At 47.0% G+C, this 20,644-nt stretch overlaps 1 protein-coding gene across 1 annotated transcript in view; it reads right to left on the bottom strand.

The window, feature by feature from the left end:
* The window catches only part of LOC138467383 (zinc finger protein 91-like), a 257,857-nt gene that overhangs the window by 182,019 nt on the left and 55,194 nt on the right, over positions 1-20,644 (bottom strand). The window contains exon 3 of the mRNA XM_069607338.1: positions 1,020-2,115. Within this exon, the coding sequence (XP_069463439.1) occupies positions 1,020-2,115 (1,096 nt within the window). The remainder of the gene's footprint in view (positions 1-1,019; positions 2,116-20,644) is intronic.

Genomic DNA, 20,644 nt, shown 5'->3' with positions numbered 1-20,644 from the left:
TCAAAGACTCACTCTTACCTTCAAGTACATGTTCTGGGTGAACATTGACAGAAGAGGATCTTCAATACCTAAAACCTCTTTCTTCCGAATGACATTGTTCTGCGAGTAGAAAAGCATAAAGCAGAATGCCTCATGTCTTGAGCATTTATTCTTAAAATATTACTCAATCAAATTGTTATTTTTTTTAATACAAGTCTTTTGATCTCATTGCTTTGCACAGGGTTACATCATTATTACATAGTCAAACACAATGGCCACTTGAAACAGTTACTGAATTCATTTGATAATCACACAGATGGGGTCCGCGTAGTGGAATAAACTCCATATGCTTTCAGAAGTTGCAAAAGTAGCAGCTACCTCTCCTTTAAGAGGCCCTGTAGAGTCCCCTTGGGCCCCACAGCTCCAGACATTCTGTGAATACTCAATTCATTATGGCCAGTTCAATATCTGGAATCTGGCAAGAATTTAAAAAATGGCGTCCATGTATTGCAAATCTTTCAGCGCAGCCCTTTTGGAGAGTCTCGATATAACTCAGATGGTGAGGATTCACAAGCACGTGTACACAGCAAACTACACAACCAATATAATGAGTAAAGCAGACATTTTGATATTTGGCAATTACCAAATGTAATCTGTACACTGTTACTGAAGAGGTACAACCTTGTCACCTCTCAATACAACCTCCATGTTCCCAGGTGGCCCAATGGATTTCTTGACATGCTACTAACGCCATCACCTGGAAAACTGCGTTCTTACTAACAAAAGAACTTGATGAGGTTTGGTAACAAGAGAAACTCAACAAAGCAATGTATGCGCACTACAAGGTCAACATGTCCATGTGAATTTCTTATTGAAATGTATCATTTTATCCATAGCTTTCTCTCGCTCATTTCCATGCAGGCATCTGTGTTGGTCTCACATCTGGACTCTTTGAAACCTTAAATGAGGCAGTATTAAAAAAAAAGCAAGAGGACCACTCTTATTACATACGTCAACAACCAAAGGGCCTGTTCACTTACTCCACGGTGGGCTCCATCTCTATAATGAGAGGCCCATCTTCATTGTGTTTCATACCAGGTGCGAGGAGGTCTTTGGAACAGCTGTTTGCATGCATTTTATGGTGTGACATCAGACCTATTGAGTGCCTGAAGCCTGCTCCACACTCATTGCAGATATAGGGTTTAGCACCCATGTGCGTTTTCTGGTGCGTGATCAGATTTGATGAGCCTCTAAAACCCATGCCACATACAATACACTTGTATGGTTTTTCACCAGTGTGTATCCTATAGTGTATATTCAGGCCACCAGACTGGCGGAAGCTTTTGCCACATTCTTTACATTTATATGGTTTTTCACCTGTGTGTATCCGCTGGTGAGTGACAAGGTCTGCTGACCGGCAAAAATCCTTCCCACATTCAATGCACGTGTAGGGTTTCTCTCTGGTATGTATTTGCTGGTGCGCAGTCAGAGCGGACGAGTGCCTGAAACTGGAACCACATTCAGCGCATGTGTACGGCTTCACTCCTGAGTGAATACGTTGGTGTGTGATGAGATTTGAAGAACCTCTGAAACTCATGCCACATTCACCACATTTATATGGTTTTTCTCCTGTGTGTATTCGCCGGTGTATGGTCAGATCTCCAGACTGCCGGAAATACTTCCCACACTCTTGGCACATATACACATTCTCCCCAGTGTGTATTCTCTGGTGAATGATCATCTGAGAGGGCTCCCGGAAACTCTCCCCACATTCGCGACATATAAAAGGCTTATCCACAGTGTGTATCACCATGTGTTCTGCTAAGAGCGAGGACTCCCGAAAATTCCTTCCACAAACTGTGCAGATATGCAAATTCTCATCCGTGTGGATTCTCCGATGGTCAGAAAGTTTGGAGCTTGTACTGAAGAATCTCCCACATTCAAGGCATACAAACGCTGCATCTTCTGTCAGAGTGGTCTTCTTTTCTTGGGTCTCATTCTGCCCTGCACATCCTTCGCTCTGCTCGGAACACTGAAGAACTGCCTCTTTTGGATTCCATGATCCTGCTTCATGTGGTTCAATTTTTATGGCGAGTTCATCGTCCAACGATGTAGATTTTACACAGTGTCCATTTTCTGTAGGAACAAGAGAATTAGGAATTCAGTACAATGCTTTTGCAAAATGTTATCATAATACAAAGAATTGTGACTGTCCATCCTCGCTCACATGACTTACCAGGAAAGTTAGCCTAACCTTTGAAGTGAGGTTAACCAACTACTAAATTAAACATAATTAAAAAGACCTTTCAAACAAAGAGTTGACAGCTCAACCAAATGGAGACCTTGTGTTTTTGTCCTTGGTTTGGATAACAATTGCTTACTCTCCACCTCCTCTCCTGGCATATCACGGGCATAGCAGAAAGAAACGTCTAGAAAAGGCATACACAGCAAAGACTAGCTAAACTAAGACTGGGCAACTGCCTGATTTTAGCCATATACTTGTAGCAGACCAAGGCTAAGACTTTCTCCAGTGGCAGCCTGGAATTAAAGCATCAGAATGAGTAGCTATATTTTCACATTGCTACCATCCTCTTTCATGTCCAGGCTGTGCTACGTTTGTTAATTCCATATCTGGACTATGCAAATAGAGTATATCTGCGTCTCAGTCTAAAATGCAACAGCCTGCCCGCTGCTACACTGTTATGTGCTGTAGTCCAAGGTGGCCATGGAAGCATCACTGCAGGACTTTCTGTAGGGAACACACTATTATCTGTGGGGGGGGGGGGGAGAGAGAGAGAGAGAGAGAGAGAGAGAGAGAGAGAGAGAGAGAGAGAGAGAGAGAGAGAGAGAGAGAGAGAGAGAGAGAATGAGAATATATGAGGTGCACTGGCCTCTGGGGTCTCTTTTCCCATGACTTGTTATTGTGTTTGAATCAGTAATAAACACGAGTACAGCTCTTACCTGGCTGTGTCCCTTTCCTGCCATCAGTGGCAGCACCCAATATTTTTTGGGTTCCACTCTTGCCGCATTCTGTTTATGCTCTGACGAATCCCAGGGTATTGTCACTGCTCCCATGGGGGACGCCCCTTCCCATGAGGCCAGAGAGGTGAGGCTGCTACCCGATAGTCCCCCTTGGGGTGGTACTCAACGGGTGGATCTCATAGGGAGGAAAACCCTCCATGGGACCAGTGGCGACTCTTGTGGGGGAACATGGTATGCACTCCCTCCTTCTCCGTCCCCTCACTCCTCTCACCCCACCCCACCCTCTATAATTCCCCACAAATCTATAGGTTGTAGGAGACCCCATCCATTTAGGCCACACTGCGATGAGGAACAGCAAGAACTACCCAGATGGAGTCTTTCTTACAACTGACACGAAGAAGATTGGACAAGGAGGAAAAAGCCCACCAAGGAACCAACACATGCGGTTAAGTCAATCAAACTCAAATTCAATCATAAAAAAGGGAAGGAGGACTGTACACTGAGGTAGGTTCTCCCTGGAAGAACCGAGGGCTCGCTGGCAGCTTGCAGCGGAGAACAGGACGCTGTTAGAGCCTTGCTGAACACAGGAACAACCGGGAACCAGGCCACACAGCCGAAGCAGGAGGCACAAGCCGAGATGGACCAGACATGGAAGCACAGTGAGGAGATGCCAAGAGAGCAGGAAGGAGCGCGAATGCTCACAGCAAGCAGAGGCGGTCCTGCAAAGTCACCCAAACCAGACGGTAATGCCACAAAAAGCACCTGGGTTACCGTAGCAGGGATCATGGAGAGCGAAGGAGGCAGCTCCCTTGTCCCAGTACTAGCAGAGAAATACAAACATAAGAAACCGTGCATGGCTGGTTTGTGAACCAGGCCTGGCTAAAAGTTAGAGCAAACCGGAGAGAGGGGTCTGGGACCTATACGAAACTGAGGAAGCCCAAGGAGAGGAGTACAGAAGAGTCAGGGCCCCTGTGCAGTTTAAGGAAGCATGCAAACATTGTGCTAAAGTCCACGGCAAGTCTGGGAAGCCCTCAGAAAGCTTAAAGGGGGTCAGGGACCACATGAAAGAGAGAGAAGACACAGAACAAATCAGGAAGACCCAGAGGGGTTTGTGTTAGGCAGAAACCTGTGCAGTTCCCTTAGGGACCACTGCAAAAGGCTTAAGACTACAGGTGTTGGCAGTAAACCCAATTGGTAGCAGTCTGTACCACCCAGATTTACCTGGTAGCTGTGGCTGAGCAGCCAGTCTTCTCTCAAGAAGAGTTAGACAGTATATAGAGTATACAAGATAGGTACCAAAATACAGTAGCACAAGCAAACACTGACCAGAGCTTTGGTAACAAAGTATATCATTATTTATTTAAAGACACTATTGTAAGCAAGTTCAAAACACAGTCACTATTAATATATATACATCCCTTATTCCTTATTAGACAAGTCTTAGTTAACACCACTTTATTTTCAGACAGAGGTGAGCGCTTAACTAAAGATGGCACTCCAATAGGTTATCAAAAAAGGGAGGGAAAAGGGCAGAAATTAGAAAAGCACACAACACTAATACTTTAGAAGCACCCAGCAAGGGAGGAAAGTCAAAGTCTACTTGTGAGCAAAGAGTTCAGAGGCCAGGCTCCCTCTTAGAGAGAACAGAGCACCAATGCGCCCAAGATCACACAGTTTGAGAGGCTTGAAAAGTCTTGCAGGGAGTTCAGAAAAGAATTAGTTCAGCTCAGAAAAGTTCAGTTAGCCAGCCTAGGGCCAACCCAAGTGGTAGGTTGAGGATTTAAGAGACACCCCACACAGACCGTTGCGAGGGAGGACAGGCGGACACAGTACCTTGAAAGTGGAGAGGATCCTCCAGCGTGGCAGTTGTTCCTGGCAGCGGGTGCAAGTCACGGCGTCATCCAGAGGAAGAGGTGATCTCGACGTGGAGGAAAGCTGAAGGTCGTTGCACTGCCAGGGAAGAAACCAGCCGCTGAGTTCTCCGGTTAAAAGGTACTACCCTTTTATTCGCGGTAGTGGTAAAACGTGGTGTCCCGGTTGCCGGGGTGCTTGGCACAGGCAAGGCGGCCACGAGATGATCCGGGAAGGTGAAAAGGCGGGCAAACTGGTTATCCCCACCAGTCAAAGGAAGAAGACTCTTCGGGATGAAGATCTCCTCTGTCGTTGGAAGAAGTGGTGAGGCGGTTCAGCAGGGCTCCACTGGTGGTGTCGTAGTTGCAGGTAGGCTCAGCTTCTCCCTCTTCGGATTCTTTGGTCCTGTGGCGACTTCTAAAGTTCCAGTCCCCAAAGCCCTGCTTTTATGCAGAAAACCCCCATTCATCAGTCCTAGCTGTGCCTAAACCCCCCTCCCCCACACATCCTGTAGACCCAGACAGAGTGGCACCACTTTTGGAGGCTTCTGTGGAGAAGCCCGCCAAAAAGTGGAACAAAGGGCTCGACTTGGGTTGGAGTTACAGAGGCGAACACAAACGCCATTTTAAAACCGAGTCCTGGCAAAAAGATCCAACCGGGGAATAAATATTAAATAAATAACCCGGCGGTATCTTTAACATTGCACCAAAAAGTGGTGCGTTTAAAATGAATGGGAAAATCCCATAGTAAATATTCTTATGGAATATTTCGTGTGGTAACCACTGCCACCAGCCAGAAACTCGACGAGGGGGGACTGCACAGTGCCCCCTCGAAAACAGACCCAGGGGCAATCTAATTACCCCTACCAGTACTTCCACAATATGATGGTTTGTACTGATTCTGTTCCCAATTTAAGACTAGTAAAGTCAATGGTGACTTTACTTGCCCTGGGAGACAGTAGTCAGTCCCAGGGTATGGAGTCTATGTTTGGGGGTCACTATGACACCCCTGTGTTACTGCACTGAGGGTGCTGTGTAACACACTTACCAAAAACCACATGAAACACTATGGAGTAAAAGACCCCATAGCCCATTAAACACATTACAAAGTCAAAGGATATCTCAAATCATGTCTAAGAGTGGGAGAAAAAGAGGCTCACTCTTAGCAGGAGAAAAGAATAAACCCTAAAAATCCAGCAAAGCTGCTGGGGGACTCACTAGGTTTGGGAAATTAGCCTTAACAGAGAATTTTCCCTAACAGTCTGGGTATCACAGGTTTCCCCCTTTCTCACCTGTTGTCGTTGCCTGATGACTTCTTTAGGCCGAGTCTTCTTTTGTATGGTTTGGGTCTTATACAAGCCCGCTCGGCCGTCCTCGGCTTCCAGTGTTCGTTCAGCTTCGATGTCCGGGATCAAGGGAAACTCCAGGAATTCAGGAAAGAGGAAGAGGTGCACGCGGTAGCGGTGCAGGGATTCCGGCAAAGGCTGGACAAGAAGGAGGGAAGGTAATTGGAAGAAGGGGATCCAGGAGCCAGGAAACAGCAGAATAGTACAAGGGAGAATACGGAGCACACGTCCGGTCACAGCTAACAGCAGCGTTGAGACGCGCGGGTCCGCGGGGGTGTGGTCTCTTTATAGAGCACGCTGCGTAGAACGTGAAAACTGGTGAGCAGTGTTCTTTGCTTGCTGCCATGTTGGTAGTACTATGGAGTGTAAACCCCGACGAATCAGGGACCAGGAGGCCCAGAAGGGGCGAGTTTGATGGTTCATGATACTGGGACCCATAGAAACGTGAGAAAGAAGAAGTAAAGACAAAGGGGCAATGACTAACAATGCCCATGGGTTACTTGCGCGCTATATAAATTTAAATAAATAAAAACTCATTGATAAATATACTTTCTGGAACAACAAGATGTACGGTCAAGTCGGGCAGGATAGTACACCAGACTTGATGCTTCACTTGTGAACTTTGCTTTTAGAGGATTCTTTTTCTTGTGGAACCCAGCTCCAGGTGAAGAGAAGAAGAACCATAGTGAAATCTGGCAGGATAGTGAAGGGGATTTGGTGTGTGTTTATTTTTGTGTGGAACTGTAACTGTCTGAAACAAGAGGACTTACAAGTCAAGTCTGGTAGGATATTGAACCAGACTTGATGAGACATTTGTGAAGTGAGAGAAGAAGGGAAAGGAACCCCCGCCCCTGATACTGGGGAATTGTATTTTCTTGCCAAGAATTGAACATTAAGAAATGAACATTTTAGTTGGAGTTCAGAACAAGAGAAGCCTTTTTCTTGATCCAGAAGACCAGAGTTTTCGGAAGTAGGTTTGGACACAAACGGTGGACATTTTACATTTTCTTTACAGAGTTCCTAGTCTTTTTGTTGAAGTAGGGAAACCCCTCTTAGAAATAGGCCAGATAGGTGTTTCCTGTTCTTTATCTTTAATAAAAGTCTTTGCCAACAAATATGCCACCTCTGTGTCAAACCCATATTTCTGCACCCTTACAGTGCCCAAGGTAATCCATGGATGCAACCCGAAATGTACGGTTCTCCTTTTGCAGTTGTGATGAATCCCAGGATGTTGCCACTGCTTCCATAGGAGGAGCCCCTTCCCGGGAGGCCACTACCCGATAGTTCCCCTGGGCGTGGTACTCAACGGGTGGATCTCATGGGAGGCGAAACCCCCTATGGGACGAGTGACGGCTATTGTGGGAGAACGTGGTATCCGCCTTACACCAACACCTCTCCTTCACCCCCACTCTCTCACCCCTACCCTCCTATCCTATATACTTCCATACCATGCAAGAGGTAGAGAGGACAGATGAGGAAGAGTAGCAGTAACCATCATGAAGATCCAAGCCAAGAAACTGTGGCGAGGTAGAGGCGCCGATCCGCAGGAATCAATCAGAGGAACTTGCATGAACGGTATAGTCTCCAACTACAGGCCGTACTGGAAACCGACATAAAAAAACTGACAACAGACTTACCTGAGAGGCAGATCCTCCCTCGAGGAACCGAGAGCGTGGCACACGCTCATTGTAGAGGCCCGAAGGCAGAGACCGGAACGCCGAAGGTGAGGAGCAAGGTGTCCAGGACACACGAGAAGAGACAGGGTACTGAGAGGCTGGTTGGGGAGAACGCCAGCAGCGCAGCACTGTAGGACCGTGTGGTCTGGCAAAGAGAGACATGCCATACAGGGTCAGAAGCAGATGCGCATGCTGGACAGAGCCCCAGATCACCAACGAGCAGGAGGGCGACACAGGGAAGCCTGCGACGACCGGAAGGCTGAAGCCATGACCCTAAAGGTATTTGGGTAGCTAAGCCTATGGTTGGGGGTCCCCAGAGGGTACAAGGAGCTCTAATGACAACAGTGCATGGAACGTGGAGGAAAGAGGATAAACCCTATGGGACACAACCAAGAAGATCATTAAGACACTAAAAGGAGAATAGGGTCTGGGACCCTTACAGAAGAAGGAACTATCATGCAACAAAGTTATATAATCTTCTTCATGATAGTACTTGGAGGGAAGGCGATCCATGGTTGTCAAACATCAGAAGAGGGTGTGAAGAGAGCTGTGAGAGCAGTACTTGAAAGGAGAGTAAACCAAGTCTCCATATGAGAATAAAAGAGTATGAAAGCAATACATATGAACCAAGTATGTGTTTGAGTTGCAGTGCCTGGTAGAAGGGAAACAGATCTGCCAACCAGGGTCAGGGACCCACCTCAGTTTGTAGGGAGCATCTAAACCACTCTTCTTCGTTGCAGCACCTGTTAGCAAAAGTAACCAGGTTGTTCACCTAGGGTCTGGGACCCCCAGAGACAGAAGAGAAGCCGGAGAAAGGCCGGTCGGGGAAGGGAGACATTCCCCCGCCAATTTGTAAATTGTGTCATAAACCTGATGAAAGCTGGGGAAGGGAGACATTCCCCCAACCATTGGTAAACTGTACCAGAAGCCTGAGGAACTGTCAGTGAAGGTTGTACTGAAGGCCAGAGTGTGTGCTTTGCTCGAGTGAACCGCCTTGCCCCGTGCTGAAAGGGGAAGGGAGGCCAACGGCCCAATCATCTTGACCTATCATTTCATGAACCTCACCCTACATTATTTGTAAATTAGTAGTAAGGATTGGCAATAGGATTTTTTAGTATAGGCCCCTTTTGATTTGACAAGGCTCCACTAGGACTGTATTCTTTATTATTTGATGGTCGTAGCTTGCTCCCATCTTTCGATTTAGGTTTAGATAGGCGTTTATTGAACTTTCACAAGGGTAAGATAAACACCCTTGAACTGTGGTCATTTGTGTCTGTCTTACTATTGATACCATGCCTTCCTTGCAGTGTTCACGGGGTCGACTGAGAACAAGGGGCAGGAAGTGCGCACAAAGATACAAGTGCAATACGTACAGAGTCCAAAAGCTAATGACTCACCACAGATTAGCATATGCCAATCCAAAGAAGATAAACAGGGCGAACCCCCCGAATAGCACAAGGGCGAGAAAAAGAAAACAAACAACGCAGCGACCGCTTGGGCAGCACAAAGATGCAACTACAACAGAAGAGGTTTCCTTGAAGCGAACAAGGCAGTCTAGGACCAAAACAGGTGGCTTAGGAACCTTGTGAGAGGCTGGTCTCGGAAACGAGGCAGGTACGAGTTCACAAAGGTGTCTTAGCAGAGGGCAAACCAAGTAGATGTCCAAGGGCAGGCAGGGTAAGTAAACCAGTCAGGCAGTTTATGTAGGCATCAGAGCAATGGGTAATCCAAGGCAGGTTTAAAGGGTAAGCAAGGGTCAGGGATCGATAGAGCAACCCATACAAGTGTCAGGACAGAGGGGGAGCCAGGCAGGTGTAGAATAGGCCGCGTCAATAGCCAGTAAGGGCAGTCCCTAGAGGCTCCGAGGACTGGGGCAACATTTGGCGCTTGAAAAATAAACAGTGGCGAGTGGGACATGCTGGCGGAATAGCTGCAATCATCTCTGACAACCGTTTGTTCAGAGTACTGCTCACTGACGCCATTATGGCTTTCAAACGAATAACCCGTTGTGAAGGAGGGACGCAAGAAATACATGTGATGGGGAGTCTACATGTCCAAATCTTGTTCCCCAAGGTTGGAATCGGAGTGATCAATCGGCAATTGTGTGCAGGCGCACCCTTTTCCACTGGTTCTGTCGTCAACACAGCCAAGTACATGCTAAGTACTGTTGGCTGTGGATGGGACTGACTGGCCGCCTTCGTCTTTTTCCAGCGCTGTAACTGTCCTGTTACTTTTGAGAGCGTTGCTCTCTCGCGAACGATTTACGCGGACTGGTGGAGGAAGTCTTTCTGGGACACACACGGACTGCCTGACCCACGCATTTCCTGCTGGAGGTTTCCTCCCTACTGGTGACTCCGCCCCCCCGTGCTGTACAACGCCCAGGAAGCCAGGATAAAGGCTTGGCCCCCTGCGCACCTGCGCCGCGCACCTAGCCAAGTACATGCTAAGTACTGTTGGCTGTGGATGGGACTGACTGGCCGCCTTCGTCTTTTTCCAGCGCTGTAACTGTCCTGTTACTTTTGAGAGCGTTGCTCTCTCGCGAACGATTTACGCGGACTGGTGGAGGAAGTCTTTCTGGGACACACACGGACTGCCTGACCCACGCATTTCCTGCTGGAGGTTTCCTCCCTACTGGTGACTCCGCCCCCCCGTGCTGTACAACGCCCAGGAAGCCAGGATAAAGGCTTGGCCCCCTGCGCACCTGCGCCGCGCACCTAGCCAAGTACATGCTAAGTACTGTTGGCTGTGGATGGGACTGACTGGCCGCCTTCGTCTTTCTCCAGCGCTGTAACTGTCCTGTTACTTTTGAGAGCGTTGCTCTCTCGCGAACGATTTACGCGGACTGGTGGAGGAAGTCTTTCTGGGACACACACGGACTGCCTGACCCACGCATTTCCTGCTGGAGGTTTCCTCCCTACTGGTGACTCCGCCCCCCGTGCTGTACAACGCCCAGGAAGCCAGGATAAAGGCTTGGCCCCCTGCGCACCTGCGCCGCGCACCTAGCCAAGTACATGCTAAGTACTGTTGGCTGTTCGCGGGGTGCGTGGTGTGGGGACTTAGGCGCTAGTCTCCATCTTTTGGCTCCTGCTGCAATTACGCTGCTTTTTAATAAGGAGGGTCGTGGCCTTCCATAGAATTTTGGCCCTGTAGTGATCACTTTGTGCCTGTTTGGCCTCAGGTCTTGGTTGGAATTATGTGCTCTCTTTTGATTTGTAAAGGAGAGTCTAGTTAAGGGGGTTCTGGCTTTGCTTCTTTGGCCGCATAGTTGGTTTGGATTGCTGTGCAACGAGGGGAAATGGGACCCATCCTAAGAAGTGGGAAATCTGGTTCTGCCTCTAAAGAGACTGCCCAGCATTCGCCCATCATTCTGGACAATGCACTGCTCCCTCTATCGCCACCGTTCAGTAATATGCCATTGCTTATGAGTGGCTCTCAGGAGGATCTGATAGAGGTGGTCTTGTGCGAGGGTAAAATTGAGTATGAAAATGAGGCCATGCTATGCTCGCCCAAGCCCCCATCTTTGGCTGGAAAGTCTTCGGCCCTATTGCGGTCATCCTTCTCCTTACAGGAGGCGAATGATACCGTAGGGGAGGGGGGTTTTGGGTATTGTTCTGGTCAGACTGCAATTTGCTCTCACCCCCAAGCTCAGCAAAGGTCTTCCTGCAACTCTGATACTTCTATTTTGGCCCTTACCATTGCTAATGAATTGGGTCGAAGAATGCGGCTTTCGTTGGGCCCTTCGTCTCCAGCCGCTTTCTCCTCCCCATTTCGCGAACAAGTGCACCTACACCAGCCTCCACTATATAGCTGTGAAAATGTGGGAGGTAATTCGAGTAAGCTGGTGTCGACGCCAGGCAGAGATATTGACGGAGGGGCCGCCTGCTGTCATGAGGACCACAAGGATGGGGTAGTTGTGCCTACGGGTCTCACTCAGCCAGTTGGTGGCAGCCCTTTCGATTCCGGTTCAGAGGATTCTGATCCCGCTGCGCCAAAGGGTGAGGGCGGCCTAGCTTCAACCCCGGAGGAGTTGAGGTTACCCGCCCCTAATACTGATGCAGTTAATTTTCCCGTCATTTCAAGCCTACTTAACCTATTGGATAGAGGCCACAAACTCACGCATTATTCCATTAGGGAGATGCAGGGCTCACTTTCCATAATGAGAGATAAAATAGCAAAAATGGAGGGCTTTATCATGGCTGAAGAACGATCTAGATCATCTTATGTGGCCCAAGTTGAAACACTTCTGCAAAGGATAGCAGCTTCCCATTTCCAGCCTCCAGTCGGGCTCATGACCTCCTCTCAAAGTACTCAAACAGACAGGGTTGTACTCGCGATAGAACCCCCTCAGAGATCTTACTCACAGGTGGTGAGTGGAGTGAAGGGGGTCAGAATGGAACAAGAGGGGGTGGATGACATCAACCTAGTTGAGGCTTTGAAATTCCAACATGAGCGGCTGCTGCAGATGGAGCAGCTGGTCTATAAGCTCGTTGCCACTCAGCGTATGCCAGACCCTCGAGAGGCTGAAGGAGAGGCTGTTTTGGCTGAAGATAGGCAAACTTCTCCGCCTGACAGCCCCTCCACTCTGGTGGATTTGGTAAATGCTCAGTCTAGGCCTTCTGACATGGCCACTATACCGTCCTCGGAACCCGAGGACGAACCTGTTGAACTCGATGGTAGGAAATTTATCTCGCGGAAAGCTAGGAAATCTTTCCTTAGAGCTCAGAAGCGATTGAAACAGACCAAAGCGCGTCTCAAGAAAGTCGATATGGCTACCTCCAGCCCTGACAAGGTCTTGACGACGGAATTGAGACCATGTCTTAAAAATGGGACTTGCCATGATGACTTGGGAATGGCCTTATATGACCTGGACGATGAAAGTAGGCGGCATCTGCAGATTGCCGCCCTGAAGAGCGCTAACACGCAGATTATGCCCCTCCACCCGCTAAGGGCAGGCTCCGATAAATTACAACTTAAGATGCAATGCTTTTTCCCCAACACTGTCTCCAAAAAAGTGGCTATTGGGTCGCCAGCTCTCAAGTTAGAAGCAACTATGCCACTCCAACAGGAGCCCCTGCCCATCCAGGAGATACCTACACCGGTTGAGCTGGATGCCCAGGGTTTATTGTGTCACGCAGATATACAGGAGGTACCTAATATAGACCCAAGCCGATCTGCTGGGCCAACCCCTATAGCCTTGGCCTCTATGTCTCCGGCGCGTGCTCGCTGTGCTGATGTTGAGTCCCCTCCCTTAATTGTTCCGGGAGGGGCCGACCTGGAAGAGCCATCCTTTGTGAATACGCCAAAGGAGATGAGACTAATAGTAGGCTGGACCAGTAATCCAGAGATAAATGGGCAGGCACGTATAAATAGATCCTTCTTAATGAACTCGTTTTTTCAAATTCCAGCACTAAGAAATCTCTCATCCAAAGACCTGGACTGGGTCAAACTAGCAACCCATAATAACAACAGAGTGCTCTGTAGAGTGCAGTCGCAAATCATTACCAAAATGCTTTTCGAATTTGCTGAAGATTTTCATTCCATTGGTCTTAATCCTAGATTGTTCTATGACATGGAATCTGCATGGGCGTTTCTTGATTGGGTCCAACCCCCACCTCCAGTATGTCCTACTGTCTTGGCGAATGATTTCCCTGATTCACAAGTTAAGCATTTATCGTTGGAATTGGCGTCTCTCTCCCAAGCCTTAAGTGGTTTAGCCTGGCTAGAACCTTTGATAAAAGCATCTGCCGCTATCACAGAGCCTAAGCCAGGATCATAACTTTCAGTTTTGAATGTGGCCTCTTGGAATTGTTGTGGGTTGGGCAATCTTACTGCATGGTACAAACAAGTTGAGCCCGACAAGAAGCCTGATATTTTATTCCTCCAAGAGACTATGGCATTAAAGCCCTTTAGCATAGATGGTTTCTCTTGTTTCTCCAAGAAGGCTGAAAGGGTTACCACAGGTCGCCCCTCAGGAGGTATAGCTATTCTTATAAATAACAGATTGAAAGTCATAGCTTCTATAGTGGATTCATCGGCCTCTTGCGTGCTAGTAAAATTGACGCTTAAGGGCTCTAATGATTTGAACTTGCTTCTTTTATCCATATATTGGAATCCCAAAGCTGTCTCATTAGATAGGTTTCTGGAGGACCTGGAACGGATTCTATCTATTGCAGCTAGGGAATGGCCAGACTATGAAATCGTGATTGGAGGCGACTTGAATTGCTATCTATACTTAAAGAGTACCACACGTTCCTTTTCTAGTAGTTCAGCCTATACGCAACAGGCCAAGGATAGAGGCCAGAAATTAATATCGCTCTTCCACTCATGGGGGATTTATCCTATTCAATTGGCTTCCCATTCTACTCAGTTTTCTTGGCAGCGAGGTCTTTCTACCTCACTTATAGATTATTTATTCGCCTCTAAAGGATGTTCTGGGCTTCTTGAACCAATACAGATATTGGATCTGCATATGAGTGATCATCATATGCTATATTCTCGCCTGCACATGGGAGGGGAATGTTATGTAGCTTCTGCCCCTGCAGCCCTAGTGTCATGTGACAGAGACACTATATCGGTAAATTGGAACCCTGCCAGTTGCAGAAAGTTGTCATTTCTGGTAAATAGGGACATTTTAGTGAATTGGGATGCTAAGGCTTCCACAGCTAATGTGACCAAAATTAACGCAATTAATGCTAAAATGATTCATATGCATTTGGTAGATGTTGCGAAAGCTCCCTTGGGAAAGTCCATTATTGAGGCTCCCCAAGTCAATGATATCCAGGTCTCATGTCTAAAAAAGCAAAGAAATTGCGATCTCCGCATACTAAGGAAGCGCATTATATGTCAGTATGCGTACAATCGCCAAAAGAACATGATTGAGGCGCGTTACAAGCAACAGTTATCCCTGTTGCGTCGGGCAGCCCATATTCTAGCCAACCAACATATGATTGGCCTGCTGTGTAAAAAAAAAGCTCGCGACATATGGGCCATTTTAAGAAATCCCGCAGGAAAAGCTGATCTTCGCATGGTGGCGGTTATTTTAGGCCCAGAATGGGAGAGGTTCTTTAGTTTGAAATTCTCTCTACCGGATAGGCACATCGAATCAGAGTGCATTCCGGTGCATTTGTCTCTTCCTTCGATATGTCCTTGGGAAGTAAAGGATATTATATGGGCAATTGAGCAACTGAATCCATCAAAAGCTGCCGGCCCAGATGGGCTGCCCTCATGTGTGTATAAATCCGATCCCCACTTTTGGGCTAGATATCTATTGTCATTCTATCAGTCGATTTATCATACCGGGATTATTCCGGCCTCATGGCTCATAGCCATCATCATCCCCATACATAAAAAGGGGGTGTTAAGCAATCCTGTGAACTTCAGACCTATTGCTCTGATCGACACAGCGGCGAAAATCTTTACACGACTACTTCTGGTTGACTTAGAAGACCATATAAGAAACCTTAAAATTTTGTCTAAAGCTCAGGTAGGCTTTCGGAGGGCAATGGGTACCCAATTAAATGCCTCAATCTTAGCACATTTACGGAGAGCTGCGCACGGAGAATCAAAGGGCACCATTTATATGGCTGCCATGGACCTCACATGCGCTTTTGACAATGTCCTTCGAGCTCGCCTTTGGCTTAAGATGTTGGCCTATGGCATTCCTTCTACCTTGGTGGCCCTAATTGCTGCCCTTCATACAAACACCTCATGTCAGATTCGGATTAATGCTAAGGGGCTACTCTCTGCCAATGTTTCTACGAGAATAGGGGTCAAACAGGGATGTAATTTGGCTGCAGTTCTGTTTAACCTATATCTCGCAGATATTGAGAACTTATGGAAAGAGATCAATTCATTTCCCGTAGTATTGGGCACCATGCGTTTGCATTGGTTAGCTTTTGCTGATGATATTATTTTATTTGATAGAGTGCCTTTTGGCCTGCAGAATAAATTAAACGCATTCTATGATTATTGTCAGCAGAATAACATGACAGTTAACCCGGCGGAATCCCACATTATGATCTTCACGGCTAAAAAAAAACTGCCTAGATTTACATTCACTATCAATCAGCAGCCCATTGCTAGGAAGGACGCGATCATCTACCTGGGCTATCACTTGTCTAACGGGAACTCACTTGAGGGATGGCGGAACTTGCTGAAAGCGAAGCTCGGCCCACTATTGGGACAAATGAGAATAATTTACGCTAAATACTGCAGCTTTTCTCTTTTGCCCCTCATTCAATTCTACACGATGAAAATAGAGCCCATCTTGCTTTATACTCTTGATATATGCCTGCTGAAGTTGGGGCCCTTGTTAAATCAGATCCAAGGCCATCTCTGGAAGAACATTTTAGGGCTACCTAGTTATCTACCAAATCCCATCATATTACACGAGTTGGGACTCTACTCTTTAGCTGACAAATATCTTTGGAGGAAGGTAAATGCCTTTTGTAAAGTTTTAGTGCCTCCCCCAAATTCACTCTATGAGGAGTTTCAGATAATGTTGGAAAAACATTGCCCGGCTTCGGTTCGGGAAGCAAAGGAAGAAATAATGGAGACTTTGGTTTCACTTAATATGACTGTGACAGATTTAATTAAAACCCCAGGTAAAGTTAAAACTCGCTTCTTTTGTAACTCTTGGGCTCTAAATTCTGACAAGGTCGGGGGCTACTCCTCCTTTGCGACCTATGCGATGTTTAGACATGCTGTTATTCCAAGGTTGCCCTATATCCTATGCTTTCCTGAAAAAAGGGCCAGACAGACTTATATGCGTTTCCGTTTGGATCTTATCCACACGGGAGCGCGTATTCGGTCTTGGGCCGGGTATGGGGAGTTGGCAAGGGGGTATGGATGTCGATTTTGCCTGATCAGGTCTGAAAATGAAACGCTTGAACATCTATTTATCTACTGTAAATTTTTTGCGAAGCAAAGATTGTGTTGCCTGGCTTCTCTGTTTTTTTCTTATTCGAGCTTTGAAGCCAATTTAGTATGGATAAGATGCATGCAGGGCTCTTCGAATGCCATTATATTAGCAACTGTTAGACTGGTTACATTGATCGAAGAACAGCTGTTGACGATGAATCATGCAAGTTTTAACAGCATTAGTTTGGCTCACTTGCATAGGCAAGAAAATGTTAGGCCGTATAAGTAGTTTGTATCTGAACTTACTGCTGTATTTGCTTCTGTTTTGTTGTGTTAATGAATTTCGATTGATTGTTTGTTGCGCCTTCCTTCTTTCCCTCTGCTCCTGTGTCCTATATTCTGTAAGGGGGTCTTTGGGTGGAGGTCGGCCTGTTATGAGGTACATGTTTACAGTATAATGCAGAGGTCTCATGTCTGCAAACACTTTGTCTTGTATACTTGAAGGGTTTTATCACAACGTCTTGTTTAGAGGAAATGATATTCCGTTGTATTTGTTTTATGTACATAATAGGTTTTTTAATGTATTGTAATGTATTTTTATGTTTATACATTTTGTAAAGGTGTAAAGTAAATTTACTACCGAAACAATAAAGGAAAAAAAAAAAAAAAAAAAAAAAAAAGGAAAGTTCAACCTTCCATTTCAGAGGGATACAGCAACAGGAACATATCAGGGGAGTGGCGTGAACTCTTTCAAGGGTTGATGGATCTTCTTCTTCTGTCCTGCAAACTACTTGTGTGCTCATAATAAAGAAAAGCAAAGAGTCCTCCCAATGGAATGGGAGGCAAGGCGGGTTCCCCTCAGAAGGAAATCAGATACCCACTCAAAGATTTCCCTTAGCGTGCTCAAGATACTTGGGAGGGTCCTGTGAGAAACCAGAAGGGGTCTCATTCACTAGTCCCCGGGGATCTGTCATCCAGGTGGCCAGGACACAGCCATAGCTTTTGGATCCAGTTCCTAGGGTTGGACAAGGGCAGGAGGATCACCTGCCCGCTATGAGAAAAAACAGACAAACACCTGAGCAGTATACCTGACGTTTCCCAATACAATGGTCAGACGAGGTCAGGCAATTACTGACCATCACAGACACCTGACTTCCATTAAGCTTCCCCACACGGATAAAAGGCAGAGCACGAGAGCACACTCTGAGCGAGGCAAAGCACACAAGGAGACAGCAGTTTTGAGACGGCAGCTGAACGAGGGAAGAAAGACCGCAAAACAGAAAGGGATCGCAAGGAGGGACGCTGCCTTGAACTTTGACAACTAACTGTTACTTTCCAGAAACCTCAAGAATAGAAAGCGTAAGACCAGGAAACCATGCTGAAGAATCCTGCATTGTGTGTCGGAGATACACAAGACCCTCCAGCTGGGAGAATCACCAGCTACCGTCATTGGCTCCAAGAGCAAAGCAGCGTCAGTGAAATCAACACAGACGGTGAGTTGGGGAGACCGATACAAGACGGGTCTGTGTTGAAGCCAAAGTTGCAAGCAGCAATATTGTATGGTGAGCGCTGGAACGAACATTGTTAAAACGCCTCTTATGAGAGATGCAAGTAAAGTTGAACTGCTGATGAGTGACTGAACTTTAAAATCAAGCTACAATACCTTTGACAGAGTGGTCCGGCACCGCGTGGGTACTCAATCGAAGGTCTCTGTAAGGTATCCCGCTGAGAAGTGGCAAAAGTGAAAGTGAGAAAAGCGTTATATTAAGAATAGAATGAGCAATTGTGTATCAAAGTGGTCCAGCGACGGGTCAAGCTAAATCCTGCGCACAGTTGAAGTATTCGATTTTGATGAAGTAGAGAAAGTGTGGAAAATTGGATACATTTGGTCTGAGCTCAGCGGAGGGAGACAAGGGGTGAACAGTAAACCACCGAGAGGTTGTAGAGTGAAAATCCTGAGAGGAAAGGAACTTTAATGTTTTGTCGTGTTGCTTCAGGCCCTCTGAAAGAAGAGGCTTTGAATGGCAAAAAGACTTTGGCACAGAAGGCCCTGATGTTGATGTTTTGAACTGCATCCCGTGCTAAAGATGCCAGAGAGTGTGCAAAGCTCGAGTGCAAGCCAACTTTCAGCGGCACATCAGACAATTCCATCACTCCACGTTAAAACCAACTATCCAAACTGCTGCTGGGGTGTAGCAGGCCCAGCTATGAAGACAGATACTTTTGGAACAGCTAACCAGCTGACGCAACACCAGCCACTAGGTGCATAGTAAGTGGTCCGAGCAACATGGCACACCCATGTGGGAATACCACGGAAATTCACTGCGTCAACAGGACCTAGCAGTAGACCCCCCCCCGCAAATGACAAGTGGACCTACACCAGCGACAGGATGCTAAGCATGTGGGAAGATGAGCCAGATCACAAAAGTGATGGGCGGTGCACAAAAAATGTAAATACAAGTATACCCGTTGCTAATGTTTCAGTGTCCTTCAATACTTCATGTGCGTATGGGATGTACCAATTAGGCTAATGTTGGTAAAGCAAACTAAAAAACAGAGTTTTACAGCCCCCAAAGCTGGTGGCCACCAGCTACTGCCAACGGGAGGAAGATACAGAATTCAATAATGCATGGTGGTTGGAACCAGATGTTACATCTCCTGGGACGTGCAGGCAGTAAGATCAGTACTGGGGACTCTACTGGGGACTCTGCTGGCCCTTCCAATATGGCCTCCAAGTCTGTCCATACTGCCCATGTTGTTATTATGCCTGTGATGTCATGGTGGCGCTTCGGCATGGTTTTCCTTCCACATTCAGAAGACACAGGCATGTCTCAATCGCTTCTGCATCCCAATAAGTGGATGCTCCTATTTTCTTCCGTTTTCCCTCTTTGGTTCCTTCTCGACTCCTTGTGGTTTCTTCTCCTCCCTCCTGCCTTTCACTCTTCCTGGATGCCTCTGCAACCCTCTTTAGCTGGGTTCCTCCATGTTCAAGATTGCCCATGCATCTGGTATCATTAGTTTCTGTCGATCTTCAGCTGCCCTGACCTGTAATGTTCTTCTGTCCTTGACTAACTGGAGGATTTATCAAGTTTTTTCCACCAATGAGAGCTGCTTTTGAAGGATACCATCTTGCTAGAGGACAGTTTTAGTCCTTTCCTCAAGAAGGACTGGCATCCAACAAGGACTAGCCTTACCACACCACTTCAACGGCATGGAAATATAAGGCGGATAGCTGAAACCAGAGTACCGGACTGTAGAGACAGAAGAGAAAGCAGTGATCCTGGCCTAGGGACAATCTACACTGTCCAGCTAGAACAACAGAAGGTACAAGCTTTGCCTGTTTCCGGTAGTTGCCAAACTACGGTAAGGTCTGACCTTGTCTTGCCCGAAAAAGTTGACTCCAGTCGTCTCTCAGCTAAAACCTGTGCCCATGGAGACTGTAATGTATACACCAAGGTGTGTGTCTGGCTCTCAGCGAACGGGGAAGAATACGAGAAGGAGAGGACAGTGATGTCTGGTCTTTCAGAGAAGGTAATCCCGGAGACAGATTTACACCAGTTTGATGACTGGTTCCACACGGCACACCTTGAAAATCAAAAGCAGAATTCCTAGAACATGGCAGGCTTGTCTGAGAACTCCTACTCGGTGCTAGAGAGGCCCTGGCACTTCATTGAGTCGGACACACCAAGTCATCAAATTCATACCAGCATGGGAATCTGAAGGGAAGGAAGAATGTTCTCAACCCCCACTTGCTACCAAAGGAGAAGGCTGGAATACAGAGGGGGAGATATGTCCCTAAACCAATCACATAAAAGGGTATTCAGTTCAAACTTCCTTCTTCGTCTGGTCTCTGGAAGCAGTTGTCGCAAGACAGGACAGATGACAAGGAAAAGAATTCTGCACTCCATTTAGCTGAAATAGGCTACTCAGAAGCATGCATGAACACCTGCAA

The sequence above is a fragment of the Ambystoma mexicanum genome, chromosome 4q (assembly GCF_040938575.1).
Source record: "Ambystoma mexicanum isolate Mex_15411 chromosome 4q, UKY_AmexF1_1, whole genome shotgun sequence".
NCBI classification, from domain to species: Eukaryota; Metazoa; Chordata; class Amphibia; order Caudata; family Ambystomatidae; genus Ambystoma; species Ambystoma mexicanum.
This window is presented reverse-complemented; position numbering and strand designations above follow the sequence as displayed.